Raw genomic sequence first — 23,561 nt, 5'->3', positions numbered from 1 at the left:
GCTCAGCAGGGAGCCTGCTTCCCCCACCCCCCGCCTGCCTCTCGGCCTACTTGTGATCTCTGTCAAATAAATAAAAATCTTAAAAAAAAAAAAAAAAGAGTTCACCAAAGAAGTATTGGTACAAGATGTTCACAATTATTTGGGAAGAGGGGAGAATAGTCAACTGTTTCCAAAATATCAACTAAGTACCAAATGCCGCCGAAACATGGCTGTCCCTCTGACGTCGGGAATCTGGGCTCTCGCTTTTTTTTTTTTTTTTTAAGATTTTATTTATTTATTTGACAGAGATCACAAGTAGGCAGAAAGACAGACAGTGGGGAGGGGGAAGCAGGCTCCCTGCTGAGCAGAGAGCCCTATGTGGGGCTCGATCCCAGGACCCTGAGATCATGACCTGAACCAAAGGCAGAGGCTTAACCCACTGAGCCACCCAAGTGCCCTGGGTTCTCGCTCTTAATGCCCACTTTTATTCCTCTTGTCACCAAGCTATCATAGTTGCTGGGTGGCTGAGTTTGTTTGTGTCTTGTTATTCAGAAAGCACCACATCTGGTCAGTTTACTGTCATTTATGAATAATTGCTCAACATTCTAGGCTTTCTGTTCTGAGCACATACTGGCCTGGCTCGGACAAGTGCAGGACAGCAGGTGTCACCAGAGCATCTCCAGTGCCAGCTGGTTTGATGTCCACCCCTTCCACACGCTCAAGTGTCTCCCCCAATGTAGTCATGTGAAAATTTTTAAAAAGTGATCTATTGTATCTTTTAATATTGAATAACATGAAACACTAATCCTTCTAACCTGAAATAATAATGGCAGCCCCCAAAAAGCTTTACTTTTTTTTTTTTTAAAGATTTACTTATGTATTTTTAGGCAGGGAAAGAGAATCTTAAGCAGACTCCCCTACTGAGCATGGAGCTGATGGAGGGCTTGATCTCATGACCTGGAGATCATGACCAGAGCTAAAACCAAGAGCCAGATGCTTAATCAACTGAGCCCCCCAAAGCCCTATTCTTTATCATTACATAATCTCCTCTTTCAATTAAGGTCATTCCCATGTGACAAGCAGCAATACAATTCTTATTGTTGCTTTAATATTTTTCCCCAGAGACTCCTTTCCTTCTCTGATAGGGTATATCCAATAATATTAATGTTTTACCCATTAATGCCAAAGGAAAACACACTGTATACTTTATTTACCACAGAATGTTAACATCTGCCTTCTTCTCCTTTTCTCCAACCCTTAACATTTTCTGGCTATAGTGTCTGGTTACAGTTAAATTTCATATTCATTTCATTTATGAAACATGAAATAACCCAAAGCTAAGTACGTTTTGTTGGTATTACTTTCCCTGTCTCTCTGTCATTCTCTTATTATAGGTGAGGGGAGAGCAAATTATTCAAATAAAGAACTAATTTATATTTACAGGATGGTAATTTTCCATCAAAATGTTTTAAAATTAATCATTGCCTTGTATTCAAGAAACGACCCCTCCATTTTACGATTAGCAAGTAAATCAGGACCAAGAGCCCTCTGTGATCTGCTTCAAGGAGCATGATCATCGCCCAAGGAGTACAAGCATTCCTGCTTCCAGCCTGCGGCTTCAATCCAACAGAGGGAAGTTCGTTAATGGCAATGACCCAACTAGACGTTTGCATTTGGAACACATAAGTGCTCAACTAACATTTACTGAATATTGGATGTTTCTTAGGTTGAGATCATAGTATTAGTATTCGTGGAATGAATGAATGAAGGAGCCTATAAAGCAATGAGTGAACAATTCCGTCAATTAAAATAGACCAAACAAAAATTTTTAATATAACAAAATTGAAAATATGGCCATTTTACTGTATCCTGAGGTATATACTCAGTCAACACTTACTGAATACCTACCATGTGCTAAGATCTCTGCTGGGTATAGTAATATCAATAAAACATACTTAGCTTTGGGTTATTTCATGTTTCATAAATGAAATGAATATGAGACTTAACTGTAACCAGACACTATAGCCAGAAAATGTTAAGGGTTGGGGAAAAGGAGAATCAGCCAGCCTCCTTGACATTGAGGAATTCACCAATTAATTACTGAAGAGAAAATTTTATACTGCCATGTGATCAGTGATATAATAGAAAAAAGAGTCAAGTGCAGTGGAAACACAGAAGGAAAAGGCCCTAAAGGAGAGCTTTTCCTGCGTTTCCAACCCAAGTTTAAGCCTAACAGATAAGGAAAGTCTCCCCAGGCTCAGATGGGAGCAGAGGGATGGGGATGGTAAAGATATTTACAATGCCAGACACTACTGGTGCTCAGTAAGTATGGATTGAGTGAATACACAAATGGAAGGATAATTTGATGGTAGACAGTGTCATGCTGGTAAATCAGTTCTCTGGAGGGAAATGAAAACCCTGACATATAGCAAATGTCCATTTATGTGGAGTATATACTGCCACCATGGTCAATTTCAAACTACCAACATGACATCACTGATCACACACAGGTAAAAATATGCACATTTGGCACTTGCCAGCTAGCATGACCCAACGCCAGCCCACTGTTGACTCTAGAGCACTCCATTAGTATTCGTGGAATGAATGAAGGAGCCTGTAAATCAATGAGTGAACAAACTACTTGATTCCAGGCCTGGGACCAATATGGTCAAAGGCACAGAGATCTGAGTATTTATAATCCTCTCAATTAATAAGAAGCCCTGTGAGGCATGTCAGGAGGAGAGAGTGAACGGCGAGTTGGGATGGATCCAGAATGCAGGTTCTAGGGCGTGACTTTACTCAAAGGGGAGTAGTTTTTGAAGGGGCAGAGTACCAGGACCAGATCTATATTTTAGATGTGCTTTTAGCCCTAATTCCATAAGACCATCTTTGCTTGCCTCAAAGTATGAATATGAATGTGAATGATTAAATCCTTACCAAAATTTCAATATGTGGAACAGTTCTAAACCCTTCCTCTTAATGAAACAGACACGTAAGAAATTCTTCGAAATTCTTACTATACTGTCGGATTTCTTTATACAATCAAAAGTAGTCTTAATGAGTCTTGGAGTCAACCAACAGAGGCAAGTAAATTTTGAAGCACAGTGTACACGTGAACTCAAATGTAAAGAAAGAGAGTAAAGGAGAAAAATGGATTATATGATGTCTGACTGGTTAAGCCACAAAGGATACAAGGAAATTACTTTCAAAGGCTGCCATGACACTCAACCCTCTTCTGCCCCATAGACTATGTCTCAGAAATCTGGGCTTGTACATTCACGTTGTTCCACACTGATGCCTTTACTTTATGAGACCAGCAGAGGCTTTTCTAAACTGGAAGCCCCAACGATGAATACATCTTACCTAGAGATATTGTCAGGCGAGCAGGCGGAGATGCTGGTTTCCAGGCTGTCGGAGCTGTCTAGGCTCAGCGTGTCAAAGGCCTGGTCCTTGTAGCTGTGATCGGGGTAGTGGAAACTGTTCAAGTAGACATTTGATTCAGAGGCTGTGCGGTTGTAAAAGTCAGAAGATTTCTGCCTTTGTCCTTCACTCATCTGTTGGTGATTATACCCTAAGGAAAGAGCCATAAATATGTTAGTATGCCTCATCTTCTAGTCTCAGATCTTCTGAGACTCAAACCAGCAACCCAAAACATCTGCGTACAAAACTTGGACTTTGGTCTAATTTGTTTTGAAGCCAAGAAGATCAAAGACACAGCATCATGCTCAGTGCAAGCGAGGTGGTCTTGGGCGTGATCTTTTCCGTCAGTGGATCATCTCACATTCTCCTTTGCCATTCCCACATCTCAGCGTAACTGAGGATATAACCGCACACACACACACAAACAGGCAAACCAAACCAGAAGAGAAACACAATGAAAGGCCCTGTATCTTCTAGAAGTAGCTGGGTTCAAGGGAAGCCAGATGACTCCTGGTGACAAGCAATAGCGTGGTCTAGGACAGTCACTTCCTCAATGGTATTCAAATTTAAGGAACACTCCATCTGGTCATAAAACAGCAGGTGGACCATCGAGGTGTAGGATTTAAGAAACTTGTATCTCACTCATATTACCACTAACACTTTTAATCTGGTAAAAATCCAAACTGCACATTTTTCTCACTTTTTTTCAATTTTCCTTGCCTGCTCATTATTTAAAACATCCACAGCCAATGATTTAAAACAATTCTCCCAACTGGCACACCCCTCCTAAGGACCATATATAGAGCTCTCTTGTTTTTCTGCCTTTGCCGTCAGCCCTCAGCCAGCTAGTGCTGGCCAACCATAGGACAATGTAGAACTCACATCAAGAGCAGCCAAAGTGCTCTCAGTCCCAGGCTTCCTCCTTACCCTGGTACTTGCTCAACTGGCCTGTTAGATCACTGACTTTACTTCGTGTTGTTGCTCTGGCTTGCTTGCTGGTGGCTGATTTGGGGCAATGCAAGTTAAATTATTCTTCCTTTCTCTATGTACCATACAGGCAGGAAGCAGACATTGAACTGATAAACCAATTCCTCAACGCATTAAAAACATGTTTCTCTAGCCAACAGTAGGTTGCCACCCCTTTCTCCCTCATCAAATTTACTACCAGATCCATTAAGAGTTAATGATTGGACTGTTTGAATTTCGCCTCTTTCCTTGAGCTCTCCCTACCCTTGCTGAGGCTTTTAATTGGTAATGAAAAATGTCAAAAAAAGCAGAAGCCACATCCGTGAGGATTTAACAAAGCATCGGACACATTTCTGTAAAATGATTTTAGTTCCAGGGGGAGTTTGCCTGGCCAAACTACGTGGAGTAGTTTTAAATATCAAAGTGCAAATATGTTAGTTCAGATGAGGGCGTTTCTGGGGAAATAACCTTCCTTAATATAAGCTGTAATTAGATATTACAAATACACACACAAGAGCCACATATCACTCAGCAAAGGGAAGATGCAACACAAGACAGCACAGCACGACACTTCGGATAGAGGGCCATCAATCATAGTGATTAACGCGGGGAGCAGTAAGTGAAGCCAGTGCATTCATAAGCGTGGAGCCTGTGCCTTTAAAAAAAAAAAAATCATTACTCAGATATTTACCTTTGATACTTGAATTTTTGGAATTACTAATCGCTCCTTTTAAATTGTTCCAGTTATTATGAAAAGGAGAGGGACAAAAACAAACAAACAAACAAAAAACAACACCAGAAATTATTTGAAAAAGTCACGCATGTATCTTTCCTAGTGCTTTCAAAAAAGCCCTACTGGCAAAGAAAACTTTGACGCTGGCACTGACATCGTGGAGCCACTTTCTAGCAGTCGTATGAAAACCAAGTCCCTAAAAGACAGCCACGGAATTGAAAACATACGAGAATTATCTCCTTGGCACTGACATGAGGAAAGGCGAATCCCTATGATGCCACAAACACCCTCTTGGAGGAGCAGAGAAGAAGGTGGGTCCTGATCCTCGGATCGCCCACTATTTTTTTTTCCCCCAAAAGTAGTGCAAATAAGAAAATGAACTTATGACCCTCAGGTGAAGAAAGAGCACACTAAAATGACTCAAAGATGTCAGATATGGGCACCAGGGCCAGCCGTGTGGCTATGTGCAGCACGCTAAGGGCTGTGAACACAAATGCTCCAGGTCACCCCATTATTCGTCGGAGTTGGGCTCTATGTTTGAGAGAACCTTCCACCCTTCTGGCGGTAGGATTAGCGAGTGCCTTAGATTTTCAGGGCCATTTAAGTGAAGTAACGTGCTAATGATGAGCATGTATTTCCTGGCACAGGAATTTTGTTTCCAGGGTGAGTGGAAATGTTCTACCTCATGGACAGGCTCGTTTCTCCCACCTGGCAACCCTCTACTAATAATCACAGTGAACTCAGCGACCACCTGGCTTAGCATCCTCCCTTCTGAACTTCAAAAAATTCAGTTACTTCTGCAATCTCAAATAAAGGCCTGGACCTCTTCCCTGTGATTCTGGAATTGCACCCGTGTGATTCCAAAGAGCTGGCTTTGGGACCCAGTCTCTGGCCTGCTTGTCCAAAGGTACAGAGACTTTTAATGGAGGAAACACCCCAGGAGAGCAACAGGACCAAACGAGGACCCCTGGTAGGAGGTCCAAGAAGAAGTGCTCGTGCAGCTAGGTAAACCCAGAACAGGGGCAAGCTATCCCGGGGAGGGGGACCCAGGTGCCCTGATCACCACGGGATCCCCATTTATTCAGTATGGGGAGGTCATGAACTAAAAAGCTGCTGAATCAATTCATTTTCTCATCTATAAATTCCAGTTTCGGCGGTGGCTAAATAAGGAAGTGGAATGTGTCTACTATCTGGGGTGCGGGTGGTGGGGGCGAAGTAAGTGCACGGGGAAGAATGAGACTTTTCCAAACCCTGAGACTACTTGGTTGTTTTTGTTTTTGTTTTTAAATTATGTAGCAAGAATAACATTCAGCAGTGGGACAGCAACTAGAAAGCAAAGAAGGCCTTGTAAAGGCTCTACATCCTTTCTACCCAGGCAGAAATAGCCACTGGAGGGAAGTTACAAGGTTTATAATGGGAGAGCTGACAGTGTCTGAGGCTCAGCTCTCAGCAGAGCCCATGCAAGGAACCCAAACCAATTCAAGTCTCGTCACTGTCCAAGAGAGCCAGGAGAGAAGACGTGCAAGGCCTATTTCTCATTCTTATTCATACCTATCTATGAATTCTGGCTAATTACACCTGAAAACTCCTTTGTGACTTAACTATCGTGGGATATCGTGTTATCCCACTGTGGGATATACAGTGTTGCCAATATCTTCCAAATGTGTGTTGTTTCCTTCCCTTTTTTTTTTTTTAAAGGGGGATGGAGCAGAGGGAGAGGGAGAGACTCTAAGCAGATTCCAAGCCCCGTGCAAGCCCAACACGGAGCTTGATCCCACAACCCTGGGATCATGACCTGAGTCGACATCAAGAGTCGGACACTTAACTGACTGAGCCACCCAGGCGCCCGTGTCGTATACTTTAAATAGTTATTTGGGCTTAATAGAGAAAATGAGATTATTTAAGACTATAATCTGGGTTTAAGAGGATAAAATTAATCTGTCTCTCTGACAAATTAGCCTAGTGTAGCTCACCTGCTGAGAAATTCATTCTTCCTAACCATAGTCCACAGCCAGGAGATGAAGGTACAGGATGAGTCAGGAGTCACGGACGAAGAAGGGGGAAGACGGAGAAAGGGAGAAAGAGACAAGATCAAAAAGGATGACGGGAGACCAGAAAAACAGACACCTGCAACATGCCATCCTCCGCAGTGTCAGTCACAACACCAGATTAACAAGGCAAGACAGATGTTCACACTTCCAGATTCCATCTGAGTTTACAGAGGAACCTGGGAAGTTAAAAAATAATAATAAGCTTCAGATACATGCATACTGTTAGTCAACAACGTTTGGAAATGAAACATCTTTCACACATACTCGCCAACCAGAAAACAGAGAGAATAAAAACGAGATCATAGTGATAAAACAGTTCTTTTTCCCAGGCAGACAGCAGCACATAGTTTTTAAGAGCTAGGATTTATCAAATGCCATTCAGTTATTCAAGCACAGGCCCTCAAATTTTCTATAACCAGGGCGTCCTCTGACACCCTGCATCTCTGCCACCCTGTCCCGGTCATAAGCATCTCATTTATTCAAGCCAGTCACGCAAACTGGTCTTCACTCCTCCAGGTCACAAGTGTTCTACAATGGGCTTAAATGGAATAAATAAGTAGGAGCGTCCTAAATCCTTCCCTCCTCCCTTGCAGCGGGCCTTATTTACACCTGCCCTTTAGAAAGGAGAAGCCTCCTGTTTTACACTTAGCCTACAAACTTGACAATGCCCACTCTGATCTTTATCTAGATTCTAAGTCTTGCAAAAACAATGCTCCCCCCACCCACCCACTCTGGTTTCCTGCAGGGTCTGACCTTGTAATAAAAACAAAGGGGCTCCTGCAGCTGCCCCTGTGAGTGAACAGCAGCTGCCCTCAGGATTGGGTTTCTAGCAAACGTGCAGCAATTTTTCTCTATTGTGTAAAATGTATGATCCTCTGGCTAAAAATGCACTATTTTACAGTTTCAAATCCGATCATTTCTTAAAGATGACTTAACAATGACCTTTCACTAGTTGCTGAAAACAAAAAAAAACACCAAGCGAGGAGGTTTGTCATACCTTTCTTGGACTTTCCTGCGTTTAACAGAAAACAAAAGGACAAAGATTTCATTCATTTGAGAGCTTACAAAGGAACATTTCACAAGTGGTACAAAAGCCAATAAGCATTACAACTTTAAGAGCTGAGTTCCTGGGCTCTCTGCTTTAAACTCTGCTCTCAGAGATCTTTTTTTCTAGGAAAACAGTGCTGATGGAAGGAAGGCTGATACTTACACCATTGTTCTTGATGTATCCATTATGAACAAGCAGCAAAAAAAAAAAAAATAGTTCACTTAAGTTAATTGTGTAACTCCCCCCAAAATGATAACATCTATTACATCTGAGTTAATGAAAATGCGTTGGGTCCAGTTTTTTCAAAACCATGGACTTTTACTTGCCTTTGCCATTTTAGTGAAGCCAAAACTGTGTTAGTGAAACAATTCTAAATGCAATAATGATTCATCCCTCCTGGGGATGGGCCACCTGTAGGGGCTTAGGAGAAAATCCTGCCAATTTTCCGGTCTATTGTGACTCTGAGAACTGCACTCCCTGCCCCTCTTCCTCTGGCTTCACAAGACACATCACCTCTGCTGGGACCAACACGCACAGGATGGTTCTCGATTTCCTCAGAAGTTGCCCCATCAGCACCACATGAAATTCTTGAAGAAGAACCCTGCTGGAGAGCTGCAGCAGGAAAGAATGCAGCCGCAGTCTTCCCAGATACACAAAAGCAAAGCACATCGGTGAAGGGCCAGAGCAAAGCTAGCTGAAAGTCGATGGATTTTGCGGAGTTCATCCTTAATGGGGCCTTAATGGAATTGGCTCACACTTCCTCTATGAACCCATCATGGGGATTCCCATTCTTTGTTGGGCAAAAGGAGATTAGAAAAATAAAGATCAAGCATCCTTTGGTTTCACCAAAATTCTCATTAAGAATCCTCTTACATGGGGCGCCTGGGTGGCTCAGTGGGTTAAAGCCTCTGCCTTCGGCTCAGGTCCTGATCCCAGGATCCTGGGATCCAGCCCCATGTCGGGCTCTCTGCTCGGCAGGGAGTCTGCTTCCCTTCCTCTGTCTCTGCCTGCCTCTCTGCCTACCTGTGATCTCTGTCTATCAAATAAATAAATAAAAATCTTAAAAAAAAATCCTCTTACATGATAATCTGAATAGCTCTTGAATTCGCAAATCTCTCCAATTAGTATAAAGGTCTGGTTTTCATTACTCCTTAAGAAATAACTTTTGACATAAAATGTGGTGTTGTGGCCAATCCAAGCTCTGAGGTCTTCAGCCAGTGGGAAAAACCCATTGAAAAAGTCTATAAATATCACAGAAAAATGCTTTAACAGAAAATGGACTTGACCCACAAGTGAACAATGATAAACGAGAGCCAAAATATCAAGACTCGCTTATGTTTATTATTTATAAATTATAAGAGATATCGTAACTTTATAAATCATGAGATATTTTAGCTTAAGAAATTATAGCAAAGAAAATAAAAGTGGAGTTCAATCAACTGTATTTGATTCACATGTTAACACTGTAAACCTTTCATGCATTATAAACCTCTCTTATGAACACTACAGCTCTATGAACTCTTAAACCACATCTGGTGATGATTCAAAAACCTCATTCAAGTGAGAGAGAGCTATATATATATATATGTGTGTATATATATACATATATACATATATATATATAAAACATACACACATATATATTTTATATATACAAAATCCATATATAATATATATACATAACATATATGTATATATATATTTTTTTCCTTTTCTTTTTTTTTTCTTTTGGCGAGAAACCTGTGTTTATCCCCTGGTACCACTGGCAGAAGGGCTGAGCAGTCAGAACTGAATTCCAGCCTGGTTGGAGGGAAGGGTTTCAATTCCACTAATGCATGAATGCATTTAGAGCCCAAATGGCGACCACTCCATCGGCAGCCCCCTTTATATCCTGGGCATTCCCCCATCACGGCATGCACCACATTTCATTTAAATCATCTTTTTTTTTTTTTTAAGATTTTATTTATTTATTTGAGATAGAGCAAGAGAGAGAGAGAGCATGAGAGGGGGAGAGGGAGAGGGGGAAGCAGACTCCCTGCCAAGCACGGAGCCTGACGTGGGGCTCAATCCTAGGACTCTGGGACCATGACCTGAGCTGAAGGCAGATATTTAACTGACTGAACCACTCAGGAGTCCTTAAATCATCTTTATGTATCTTTCTTCCTCACTAGAGTATAAGCATGTCAGGGGGTGAGGACTGTGTCATTTATTTGCATTCTTGGTCTCTAGTACCACGTCTGGTCAAAAGTTGGGGCCCATATAAACTATTGACCTAAATGACTGTGTTGACACAACTCTAATCCTCTCGATGAGAAGCTCACCTCTGGAAATGCATTATAGTAACTTCTCTGAGCGCCTCAAAGACTATTCGACAACTCCATTACAAATGCAGTGTATTATTACTAAGAAATAAAAGATGCCCAGGATCTAAGTCTACCCGAAACCTAACAACCACATAGAAGAAAAAGCTCAGATCCCATGAAAGGCCCAATGGGAATGTGGTCCTGGGCCACTAGTGTGTCCTCTCAATGACTCTTTAGCATGTGTTGCAACAGAATAGTGGCTCAGCGCACAGACCAGGTAAGTGGCTTCATTAAGGCAACTGGCGATCTCTCTGGATCTCCACCGTCTCTCTTTTCTTTCTACAGAATGGGAAGGTTAGTCATTCTCGAGGAGCCTTCCTGGTTTGGGAATTCAACTGAATTGAGGAAGTGCAGTGAGTATGTTTAAAAGGTGCCTGCCATATGTATAATAGGAAAAGTTACCTTAGTACAACAATAAGGCGACAGAGATCCTTCCCCAAAGAAGACTCGTTAAGGATAAAACCCAGGATATTGGTTGTTCCCTCTCTAATGATCCCCACCCCTGTTCTTGCTCCCTCTCCCGGAGAAATTCTAACACTTACCCACAGACACGATGTGTGATTTAATAGGTACGTACCTCTGAGCGTCCTCCGAGAGTCTGAGTCTTTGGTCATTGTCGCCAGCGAGTGAGGGAGGACGCTGCCACAGCTGTTGCTCTGTCCCAGGGGCAGGTGAGCCTGTGAGAACCAGGAGGAGACATTTCAGGCAAACTGCCCGCCACAGGGTCCTTCAGGACAGGGCCACATCCCTGCCTACAAAACTCCAGGGTAAGCCCAGTAGGCAGGGATGGTAGGAAAGAGGAACGAAGGCGTCCCTGTAATTCACGCTAAGAGGCAAAGGCCGGTCACGGACCCTTCCAAGGGGCCCCACGGCGGGCTCAACGTCACAGCAATCTCTGCAGGGGAAGCAATTCCAAAAATGAAGACAGATGGGGCAACGCTGTCCAAAACCACCTTAAAGGACAACTCAGTTCTTCATGCACAAGGAGCCGGGGGCGGGGGCAGGTGCAGGGACAGGAATGCAGGCACATCATGCACAAGGAAGAGAAGAGGTCTACTTGCTCAAGTGTACCAATGTCCTGCTCCCCCTCAACACTGGAGAAACCTACTCAATATTGTACTCTTTCAAAATAGAAAATCGCAGTGTGCTATATACTCGGGACCCCAGTTTATAAAATAGATTAAAACAAAGTTACCCTGATGGAAGGCAAGGGAAAGGCCCCAAAGCCTGGCTCACTCAGAACCTCTTTCTCATCTGCCCTTCCCCCTCTTTCTGCAGTGACCCCCCTGGACACGTCAGCAAAACAGGAGTGAGGACTCAAGTGTCACACCACGGGGGTTCATTGTCCCGCTTCACTGCTAACCAGCTGAGGGCGCTTGGGCTAGTCACTTAGTCTCTTCACACCTCAGTTTGTCCAGACGTACAGCGCAGATACTACAGCGTGCCTTGGCTGAAGAGTGCTGCCAGATTTTAAAATGAAACAATCCATATAAAGGGCTTAGTGCAGGGTCAGGCTCACAGAAATGCTCTCAGGAAATATTTGTGGCTACTATTCCTGGAATCCAGAGTTAATATCCTCCAATTTCCAGATCTGGGAGGCAGTCATGGGGAATCTATCATGTAAATGCACACTCTCTGCCACTTGTGTGATGGTAGAAAATACCCAGGCCCAGGTTCTTTGGTCCTGGACGTACAATTCAGTACATCCTCTGAGTAGGATAGAAAATGCAATGTAGTTCTCTGTCTGCCCAACAAGCAAACTTAATGGTTTATTATTCGGCATTTTATTTAAGAGCCTTTGCATGTTGGCCAACATGAGGACAAGAAGACTCACTGAACGCAAAGCCCATGGTTCACCCCACGTCCTACCTTTGGGGCGGTGCTTCTCCCCATAGTAGCACTGCTGAAATGTGGGGATATGGAAGGTGTGGTTTTCTTTCGAGGCAAAGTGTCACTCAGATAGAGGCCTTCTTTATGCTGTTTTTTCCTTTCTTCCAGACTTCTAAAATGCTTTAAATGCAAATGTAAAGCAGAATAGCAAAACTTGACTAATTGAAAGAGGTCACTGAAGAAATTAAGAAGTACGCATTTACAAAGGAGTTTTGGAATTTTAACACAGAATTAAAAAAAAAAATCAACTTATACTTGCGTTCACTAACAGACTAGGGCTAGCATTTTGTAAGATACATAGACACTGGAAGAATTTATTACTTAACCAAGAAACTTAAAAAAAAAAATCCACCTTTCACTTTCATAGTTAGTTCCTGCAGCCTTGGGGCCTCAGGACAACTTACAAATTATTATGATGGTCGCCATGTGGATGGCGGAACAGCCAGTGGACAAAGCAAGTAAGCAGTTTTTCCCCTTGTCTTTCTGGACAGTTCTATGTGATGGCACAGATCCCAGTGTGAGGAGAACAAGGAAGGGAGAAGATGGAGAGAAAGAGCGAGTGAACAGGGAAGTTGTTTTAAAGTCGGAATAATATTTTAATTACATATAAACGCTTCAAATCCATATAATGCTTCCATATAAGGCATTCTTCTAGGTTATTCTTTCATTTAAAAAAAAAAGCTTAGTCAAGAAACCCCTACACTAATCCCTCATATTTAAAAACCCTTCTGTTGACCATTTCTTTTTTTTCCAGATTCCTAAGGCAAAATTTTTGCCAACTTGAAATTTATCCAAATTTTTCTTAGCCTCCCCCCCAAAATGTCTTGAGTAATAAAGTTATTGGGGTTTGATCATTTTTATACTAAGCTCAGGCTGTTAAAATACATAAGAATTAATGCAAATCTGAGTTAACAAATTTATGATCAATCTTTAAACATGCCAATCATGAAATACACCTGCATTTTAACTTTATATTATCTACTTACACTAGTTACTATTTATTAACCTAAAAGTAGCGAGGAGATACAGTCCTTTAACAACAGGTAAAAGGCAATAAAGGTAACTTTGAGAAATGCAATGGCTGGGCCCAGCAAAGCAGGGCTCATCTAATTGTCAGGGACTATGACTCCTTAGCATCTTCTGGGGCCAAATTCATATAGAAATCTGATGATAGTTGAAAGGAAACCTCAAAAGAGACTTTTGAATACCTATGCATGATTATACACTAGATGTACCAAAAGAAGGGTGGCATTCATAATGAAATGTTTATTTAAAAATAGGTGATCAATAAAAACTTCTATGAGCCAAATGCATTACTTGTGGTGTGACCTTGGACAAGCTATTTACCTCTGCTAAGTAAGCCTCAGTTCCCTAAATGTCAATAAGGAGATCAATTCTTATTTCACAGATCATTAGAAGGAAGAAAGGAGATATTTATTTGTAAAATGTTTAGTGAATTATGACTCATAGCGAGGGCATGATGTCATTATGATTTCGGTAACATGTAAGAAAAATATTTTGTGCTGACACAGCAACTTTTTATAGCATGGATTTAATGGAAATAATTATTAGCATTTTGAAAACTACCTGAGACAAGTTACACTATTTTGGCTGAATGGGAACTGAAGCATAAGGATATAAAACATATCTAGCTTCAACATATCAAAAGTCAAGAGAGGACAGTCAAGGGGTCAAAGTTTAGGACAATCCTAATACCCCTAAAAAATACTAAAGGTCCTTAAAAAAAGCATAAGAGCAAAAGCCAACCAAATAAAAGAAAACCCACCAAAGGAATAGGTATTTGTCTCTTCAACAAAATACCTTTGGAAAAGTGGAAGGAAAGATTCCACATCAGTGACTGCTGTCAAGGTCAAAGTCTCAGACTCTGAACACCAGTGCCTAGTTACCTGTTGCTCCTGCTGCTGCCGCTGCCTTCTGTGTTTCTTAGCTGGTAGAGGAGGAGGTGTGTCATTTAATGGGAAAGGATCGACAGACGGAGCCAGGACTTCGGGCCAAGGGGCTGATGGAGGTTGAGTGACAGGATGAGGAGAGAGGGTGGAAGGAAACATAAATCCAGAACAGACAGGTGATCTTTGCTTTATAGGAGAAAGAAAAAGTATGTATATGTCCATATGAAATGAAAGAATAAGACAAAGAAATGAAATCGATAATCTCCTTATTCTGTTTTCTTGTATTTTAATCAGGAAGTCACAAATGGTGGGAAGGATCTTTCAATTTAGATTTTTGTTAAAATTCTACTCTGGGAACAACTTGGAACAGTTAGAAGATACTTTAATTTACTATTCTTTGCCCCTCCCAGATGTTTTAAAAAGGCATAACATTAAAAAAAAAAAATCCATCCCACTAACACAAGAGAAAACAAAATCAAACTGGAAAAATGATTCAAGCTAACAATTTGAGAAAGGCTTTTCGGTTTCTATGAAAACGAGGTTGGGTCAGAGGGCTACGATCTAGATTTTATAATTTTGAACTCAATTCTCTTGGTACTGCACTCTGCACCATATATTTCGTAATTTCCAGTATGAAGAGTCACAAAACAGTGCCCCAGGTGGGTATGTTTTTCAAACTCAGCATCACTCTGGCCTGCTGGTCAACCAGATGTATATGGTCACACACACCTTCATTTTCAGGTAACCATGGGTTAATCTCTGACATGAGGAAAGCAGTGAACGAATGAAATGTCATGCCAACACACCTCTTTATTTTGTGGCTGGCTCACCAGCACAGCTGTGGTAGGCCCAGTGGCAACAGCATCAGCGTCAGCGGGGAACTGAGTGGAAGGGGATAGATTCGTGGAATTGACACATGGCTCATTAATTTCATTTACACTGATATAGCCCTAAAAGGAGGAATTCAGAAGTTAAACACAAAGAAAGCAAAAGCTGAGGCATGCAAGAGTATTAATGCTCCCAGTACAATGGAGTTAGCTTTGAGCGGCACAGCCAAGTATCTGTGGAATGACCAAATGTTGCATTAAGGGAATCATCAGCAATTAAAATGGATTTATGACACTTAATCTTGAAAAGTGATATTACAAGCATTACACATAATTTGGGGGGGTGAAGTCAAGATGACTAAATTATATATAAATAACCTAAAACCTTCAATTTTAGATTTTCTAGAGGTAACAGCATTCATTCTGTTGATTAAGGGTGTCATTATACAACATTTAAAATAACCACACACGCACAAATCTGAGATATAAAATTTACAATGCAATCTCTCATTCCGTAATTCAAGAACCTTTTCCACAAATCTTTATTTTTAGATTTTCTTCTTTTCTTCTGTTTTTACAAGTTAGAGTGTGAGTAAAAGTGGGCTGAAGTCTTCAGGTTTTTGTACAGAGAAATTTTATAAATACTAATTTATTTGTAATGCAATCTAGCTTTTAGGTCTCCTCTTGAGCCTTCCCCAGCAAGATAAATGTGTACACGTGTGCCCGCGCGCACACACACACACACACACACACACACAGAACCTGCAGGAGAGTTGCAGCTCGAGGCTATTTCAATTCAAGGCAGCTTCCCCAACCCTCCAGCTCTACTCCAGGACAGAGAATTGCCCATGACAATGATTCAGTTTTGGCTTCAGCTTCAATAAAATACCCATGAATCAAAACCTGGGAGATTCAAAACTCCCAAATTTATGTTTGAGGAAAAGGCACTTGTAAATTTTCATGGAAAGTATTTGTACAGACCAATCGTAATTTTCACCATATCAACAAAACAGTGGGAAAAGTAGAAGAAAGAGTATAGAATAATATTTCTCTTTTAAAGGTAAAATTGAGTTAAATTTAGCACTTGGGATCCTCCATTAGCCCATCAATCCTTTAAAAAAGTGGCTCCAGGGTAGGCAAAATATCATTATGTTGGTGAAGCAAGAATTTCAGGCTGGAAAGCAAGTTTTTTACTGATTTATAATTATGGCAAAGTGGGGAAAGCTAAAGTTGACTATAAATTGTAGGTTTCAAAATGCTGCTGAATACAGTCTTGAACTTCATGGCAATAGATACCATGTAAAGTTTCAGAAGATTAAACTGAAGAAAGGAAATTGACAACTGGATTGTTAAATTTCCTTTTGTCTTTGGTAATGAATGGGAATGAAGAGAAATGACTTTCAGTTATGCTTTTGCTCAGTTGACAGCGTGGTGTTTCAAAACAAAGATTTGATTCTATGTACATCATAGACCATATAACCTGATTTATTGCTTCAAACATGTATGCCATGTGTCAAAAGTGGCACTTGTTTGAAAGAGTTAGATATAAATTAATCACTCCTTAAAAAAAGAGAGAAGGGTGAAAGAATGAGACGGTGAGAGAGAAAGAGAGAGAGGAAGAAAGGAAGAAATTCAAAACATCTCGTGAGCCAAGTCGGCTTAGTCCATGAAAGAGAATAGTTACCCAACAAACATAAGAGTTGGAGACATACCAACTTTGGTTTTTGATAGTCAAAAACCAAACGGGCTTTTGGCATCAGGAAGTCTGCACAGAAAAAGAACTCATTAGCAGAAAAGGGAAGATTATTTTTTTGTACCAAGAGGTAAAAAGATGCTAGAGTTTATCTAATTCACTTGGATGCCACAGTCCTTCAAACTCAGTAGGTCTAGAGTCAACCCATGTATCTTCCCTCTTAAGCCTGTGCTGGCCCCAGTCTTCACTACCTCAAGAAAAGGTCCTTACTGTTCAGCTCATGACTCAAACTGGAAAAATGACATCATTCCTAATACCTCCCTTGATTTACTTCAATCTTATATCCAACCTATCAGCAAGGACTGTCAGCTCTGCCTCCAAAATATGTCTGCATCTGACTATTTCTCTCCATCTCTCTGCCATTGCGTGAAGGCAAGAGAGAAGCATCTCCAGCCTTCACTACTGCAATCCCCTCCCTCCCAGCTCCCCTGCTTTTCCTCTCACTCCTCATAAACTGGGCCAGTGGCCCAGAGGGATGCTTAACAAATGGATATCAAATAATATCACCTCCCTGCTTAAAATCTCTCACTCAAGGACTGCCCAGCCACATATGATAAACCATATTTCTTTAACACACCTCGTAAGACCTGGTCCCTGCCCATCTCACTGATGTTCTCTTCTTCCGCTCCACTCCATCCACTATGACCCTGTGTCTACTGAATCTGTGAGTTCCGTCTTCTGAATAATGGAGAGAAACTATGAAACTGAATCATCTAATAAAGCTCTTTCACAAAATTCTTCCAAGATCCACATTATTCATACTTCTTCTGTGATGAGCATCTACTTCAGACACCTATACTCACACACAAAATACTTCCTATGTAGGAAGTCTTAACTTTGCTATTGTTTAAAAAGATATTTAGAAATAAAGGGTTTTGGGCTTTTTTTAATTACACACATTTTTATGCAGAAGCAAGCTTTTTCTTTAGCTTTTTGGAAAAAAAACAAATATAAAGATAATGACTTTTAGTTGGGACAAATGATAGCTACACTCGTGTGCACAGGTAACATACAAACTTGCTGAATCACGATGTTGTACACCTACAACTAATGTCACATGTGTGTCAACTATACTAAAAAGAACCAACTTTTTTCTTTCTCAGTCAGGGTTATGACTTTACAAATTAGAGTTAAAATATTCTTCCATCATAGCAGCATAGCTCCATAAAAAAAAAGTATTTCAGAAAGATGGATGTTTGGGAGCAAGAATGTGTGGAGCTTAATGCAAATAGGATTTTCTAAGTTAGGTAGGGAAAGAGCACAAACAACATTGGGGGGAAAAGAGACAGAGAAAAGAAAGGCACCAGGCTATCTTATCAAATGTGCAGAGACATTTTCATTTGCTGTCAGATTCAGGAGAAGGAGAAGTAACATAAGAAAGAGGAGGAACTGAAGAAGGGCATTGCAGAGAAGAAAAGAATTTAAGACCTAATCTTGGTTTGGATCTTAACTTGTCTGAAGCCCCAAGTTAACCCACAATGTCGCTGTCAAGCGTGGTCTGCGCACACACACACACACACGCTCACAAACACACACAGTGCACCTGCACTAAACACAAAGATAATCTGTGAAATCCTCAAAGCATAAATAAAAGGCAGGAAAACCATAAAGCACTGATGCTTTCCAAGTCACTCAAGTTAATGTTTTCCTATTTAGTTAATCATCTAAAACAGAGGCACAGCTCTTGATCTCTAAGGTGATAGAAGGGGACACAGAAAATCACAGCTTACCTCTTTCAGAGTACTGGGGTTGACAGGAAACCCTTTCCCCCCGGAGAGGCTGGAGTATTTCTTTTCCAAATTACAAAGATTTTCCTTTTCCTGAAGGAACACGAAAATTCTATTAAGCTTGGCCAATCTTAGATTTCCCTGATGACTAATGATGTTGAGTATTTTATCATGTGTCTTACTGGCTCTTCATACATCTTCTTTTGTGAAGAGTTTGTATTCAATTCTTTGGACTGCTTTTTAAAATTTACTTATTTATTGAGTGTTTATTGATCACTATTGAACTGGAGGAGTTTTTAATATAGTCTGCATATAAGTCCTTTGTCATTTCCTCTTTAAGAAAACTTCGCTCACCCCAAGGTCAGAGAAGTGCACGAGCAGTCCTGCATTTCCTTCTAGAAAGTTTATCACTTTAATTTTTCTGCTTCAGTGTACAATCTGCCTTGAATTAATTTATATGTGTGGTGTGAGGACAGAGGCATTAGTATTCATTTGTTTGAATGTTTACCCAGGTGATACAGCACAGTTTGTTGGAAAGACTTTCTTTTTCCTGGATTATCTTGGAGCCCTTTGTGTAAAAAAAAAAAAAAAAATCAATAGATGGTATATGTGTGGGTTTATTTCTGGACTTTCTGTTTGGTTCCATTGATCTATGTGTCTAGCTGTATGTCAGCACCACATCATTTTAAATACTATAGCTTTAGAGGCAACTTTGAAATCAAATAGTATAAATCTTCCAACTTGGTTCCTGTTCAAAGTTATTTTGGCTACTCTATGCCCTTGGCATTTTCATACAGAGTTGATTCTCATTACTTGTAATTCTTATGCTCTGCAGCATTGCCGTGAACACTGAAATGGTAAACACTGAACCCTTGTTCCTACAGGAAATACAGAGATGGATTACTGTGTGCTTCCTCAAAAAAATTTCATCAACTGATCAATCCGTAACTGTGCTTTATGTGTGTTTCTGTTTAAAGATACCGTATTTGATATATAGTTGATTAAACACTGAACTTGTAGCTAAAAGCACTGTAATTTATGCCTGAATGAAACTTACTTAAGACACACATTTTCTCCATGAGGCACATTGCAACCTTCCCGCCCTTAGGAACACTAGACAGTATGTTAGCACTATGCTGGGGAGGCATTTTAAATAGCCTAATCAACAAAAAAAGCACAAGCAATGTGAAAACACAGCACAAAATAATCCACAAAAAGGACTCTTATTTACTCCATGAGAGTTGAAACAGGAAGGTAGACTGTTGCTTTGTTCAACCTCAGCAGGGAATTTGTATGCTGCGGGACTCAAGATTTTTGCCACTCTGCACACATCCGTCCGTGAACTGTACGACACGTATGATTGGGGGGCTGCGAGTGGACTTTAGTGAGCAGGCAAATTCACAAATACAGACTCCTTGAAAAATGCAGATCAACTACAGATTTGAAGCATCCATGTGTCCATTTCTACAAAAAAAGGCGGCTGGGATTTTTATTGAGACTGAGACATATCTACAGATCAATCTGGGAAAATACAAATCTTCGTAATTAGCACAATTTTTAGAACAGAATTATATTTTAGGTGTTTTAATGAGGAAGTGGTATTTGTCTGATGGTGATCACCCATTCTAAAAAATCTATCACTATGAGATTCCCCCACCTCCTTTTTGCTAAAACTTCAGAACTACTTAAATCCTACTTATTACACTATCTGATTTAAGCTGTGCCTTTGAATAGCATGTGCAAAGAGTGGAGCGCATATTAATGGAAGGGCTCGTCCCCAGAGCAGGAGACAGGGATGAAAAACCATAAAACCATTCTGAGATTTCTGGTGTCAAAGAAGCAGGAGGGGAGTTGGCAGGGATTTGTGTGGGCTACATAGGTGCAGCTTGAGTGGACGCATACTTCAATGTGAAGGACCAATTTTTTTTCCCTTCTCAACCTGAAAATAGTTAAATGCCCAAGTTGAGAATATTCCAGCTACATGTCTGGTAGTGGGGAAACACGGTCTAGCCTCATCCTTTAGTCCCTCATTCTTTCTCCTGTACCCCATTCTGGGTACATCTCATATTTTCAGGATCCCAAAGCATCACATCCTATGCAGGGGCCTGCATACAAGGCTCAGCGCTGAGACCAGCCCATCAACTTTAATTAACTTTTGGTGTCTTAGATCTTAGACTATGTCAGAAAATCAGACTGGGCAAAGGAAACCCTTTCTGTGCAGTCACATTAGGCCCTGGGCAGATGGGACCACAGTCCCCTTGGTGAGGATGGTCTTGCCCCCATTGCTGGGACTACCTAGCCAATGAAGCCAAACTAAAGTCAATGGGGCCATTGCCAGGTGGGGACCCATAGGCAAATAATTAATCAAATAATTTGGCCCACAGCAGCTGGGCCAAATCGTTTGACAGCAGCAAAAAAAAAGCAGAATATGTTCTACCTGTTTGAAAAAAAAAATCTGTTTTTTCAAAAGAAGAAAATCTGAAAACGTACATATTTTTCATGGTTTGAATTTTCACACCATGGAAAAATCATGAGGAAAACATCCTTACTTATTTTCTGAATTAATTGTTCACAGAGCATCAGCTTACTAATGTGGAGGATTAAATAAAAATGTATATTAAAAAGCCTTTTTAAAAATTATAATCCACTATTCATTATCAAAAGGCACTTGCTTTGAAGGAAGGAGCTTCCCCCAAGCTGGAACCTGAGTTTTATTGCAACCAGTGCTAAAAAAGGAAATACTTACTCTCTGTAACATCATTATTAAATTATTTTTTTCTTTCACAAAATGATCTTGTTCTCTCTGAGCCTGCTGGACAATGTGATTGGCTTGCTTTTTCAGTGCAGAAATTTTTTCCTGGAGGAAAAAAGATGATCATATACAGACGCCCGTTAGACATTCAATGGTTTGCCAGTATATCCTGGAAAAGGGAAAAGTGTTTACAGCTGGATCAGCAATGAGGACATTTTTGCTGGTGGTAGGCAGTGATTCTTATCTAGAGACTGTGAAGTAGTCTCTTTGACCTGCCAAGATGAAGGCTACTCTTTACCTAAGGCCAATCCAGTCCACGTGGTTTAAAATCTATTTGAAGAATGCAGAAGTCAACAGGAGATGCCTCATGGGAAAAATAACAATGTAAGTTCTTATTTAAGCTGAGAGCTTAAAAAGTCACCTTCTTCATCTCCCTTCCCCTCAGTTCTACTGGTTTAGTATAGAGCAGCTGGGATGTGATTCTAAGTTTTGGAACAAGAGCTAAATTCTGGGGCGGGACATCAAGAAGGAGGTGGGCAGAGCCAACAATGTGTATGGCGTCTGGCAGGGCTATTTCTAATGGTAATAAGCTATCAGCCAACTTCGGGAACTATGAGCAGTGAAAACCGAAAATGCCAAAATAGACTTTGTTCGCAGAACTATTCTAAATCTAGTTACTGTGATTGCAAATGCAAGTAACTTAAAACAAATATCTGAATTCCTGATTTCTCTCTCCCTTGGTTTTCCCATAAATGAAAAAAAAAATCAGGTATTATAAATCAATGGCATCTACAGCATTAAGTAACAGCAACTAACACATGTTGGTGTACCTAGCTTGGAGCACTATTTGGTATGTAGATGGCAGGCTCCATAATCTGTCAGATGTGACATGTGGGGAAACACACCTGGATATTTGAATATAAAGACAGGTAGACAGAGAGCTACATTAATGATGATTCCTGTCAGGGAGTGAGGGGCGAATGTGGGTTTTTCACACTGAATGACACCTGGCAAAAGTACCTTTCGAGTCACGATGTTCCGCTGATACTCAGCTACTTCACGTAGGAGCTGTTGGGTCAGGTTCTCCTTCTCCTCATCCAGACGGCTCTCACGCTCAAGCTGCTGGAATTCCAGGTCTTCAAAGTGTTTGCTCTCCACATCCAACAGGTCGGCATCCTTTGGAGAAAGGGGAATGAAAACAAGACATACCAGAATGGCTATAGCCATCTTAACATGAAGAAAAAAAATATTAAAAGCAAACAGTCCAAAATATCTTTCCAATTACTAAGCTGACCAGGGCTGGACCATGATAATCCAGTCTTTTGGAGTTAAATCCTGGAGCAGTGACCATGAGAATGGAACTGAAAGGGATTAGGGGTGGAGCAGGGAGAGAAGCACTGGTTGGACCATTAGTTTGAGACTGTTCTGTGAAGGTAGGACTTCTTGCTTGAAATCTACTAGGTGGTTTTAAATGGGCCCTGAAGTATAAAAAGAATTTGGTAAATAACTAAACATTATCTGTCCACCAAGGTGTGACATGGTCTCTTGAGAAAGCTCCCATTTTCCAAAATTTTCAAATGAAAGGAGATTTTAGTATAGAAATAAAATTCAAGATTCCAAAGTTACTGACTACAAAAAAAAAAAAAAAACAGACTCAAAATCTGGCATACATAGAAATTAGATCTATATGATATATATATAGACATGCATGCTCCAATAATTTTGTTGAAAGGAGAAGTCATTGAAAACATTTGGTGGTTGGTATTCTTACACTAGGCTTCTGTGAATCCCTGAACATTGTTTACCAAGATTTTCACCGGAAGGGTGGAAGCACAGCATTCATCAGGCACAAAGAAGGTCTCTAATGGTTAAGTACTACTCTAGGAATAATCTTGAGGGCATTTAAGAAAGACCAGAAATTATAAAAATCAGATGGTCATCAGATAGGCATTTCCTAACCTACAAAATGTCTGAAGACAGAAGTGAATCCCTATCTGTGCAGAGACTGGCACATGTTGTATAAACAATTCTTTAATCTACATTTAAAAAAAAAACACTTAATTTTAAGAGACTTTGACAAGACCATAAATAAGGTATAGAAGATTTAAAAATATATATTATTTGTAAGTAATCTATGGTCAA

The 23,561-nt window shown here is 40.6% G+C and overlaps 1 protein-coding gene across 19 annotated transcripts in view; it reads right to left on the bottom strand.

The window, feature by feature from the left end:
- The window catches only part of PHLDB2 (pleckstrin homology like domain family B member 2), a 102,731-nt gene that overhangs the window by 15,735 nt on the left and 63,435 nt on the right, over positions 1-23,561 (bottom strand). For 2 of the 19 annotated variants that reach the window (XM_032852152.1, XM_032852159.1), the window contains 11 exons: positions 22,440-22,595; positions 21,414-21,524; positions 18,671-18,760; positions 15,167-15,310; positions 14,358-14,546; positions 12,430-12,570; positions 11,138-11,237; positions 8,147-8,161; positions 7,072-7,092; positions 5,057-5,092; positions 3,343-3,550 (listed from right to left, as the gene is read on the bottom strand). In XM_032852152.1, the coding sequence (XP_032708043.1) occupies positions 3,343-3,550; positions 5,057-5,092; positions 7,072-7,092; positions 8,147-8,161; positions 11,138-11,237; positions 12,430-12,570; positions 14,358-14,546; positions 15,167-15,310; positions 18,671-18,760; positions 21,414-21,524; positions 22,440-22,595 (1,211 nt within the window). Of the gene's footprint in view, positions 1-3,342; positions 3,551-5,056; positions 5,093-7,071; positions 7,093-8,146; positions 8,162-10,796; positions 11,069-11,098; positions 11,238-12,429; positions 12,571-14,357; positions 14,547-15,166; positions 15,311-18,670; positions 18,761-21,413; positions 21,525-22,439; positions 22,596-23,561 lie in introns of those variants that run through there. The other 17 variants (XM_032852162.1, XM_032852170.1, XM_032852164.1 and 14 more) reach the window with 15 other exon arrangements.

This window comes from Lontra canadensis, unplaced genomic scaffold (assembly GCF_010015895.1).
Source record: "Lontra canadensis isolate GAN:19392208 unplaced genomic scaffold, GSC_riverotter_1.0 scaffold6, whole genome shotgun sequence".
Classification (NCBI taxonomy): domain Eukaryota; kingdom Metazoa; phylum Chordata; class Mammalia; order Carnivora; family Mustelidae; genus Lontra; species Lontra canadensis.
This window is presented reverse-complemented; position numbering and strand designations above follow the sequence as displayed.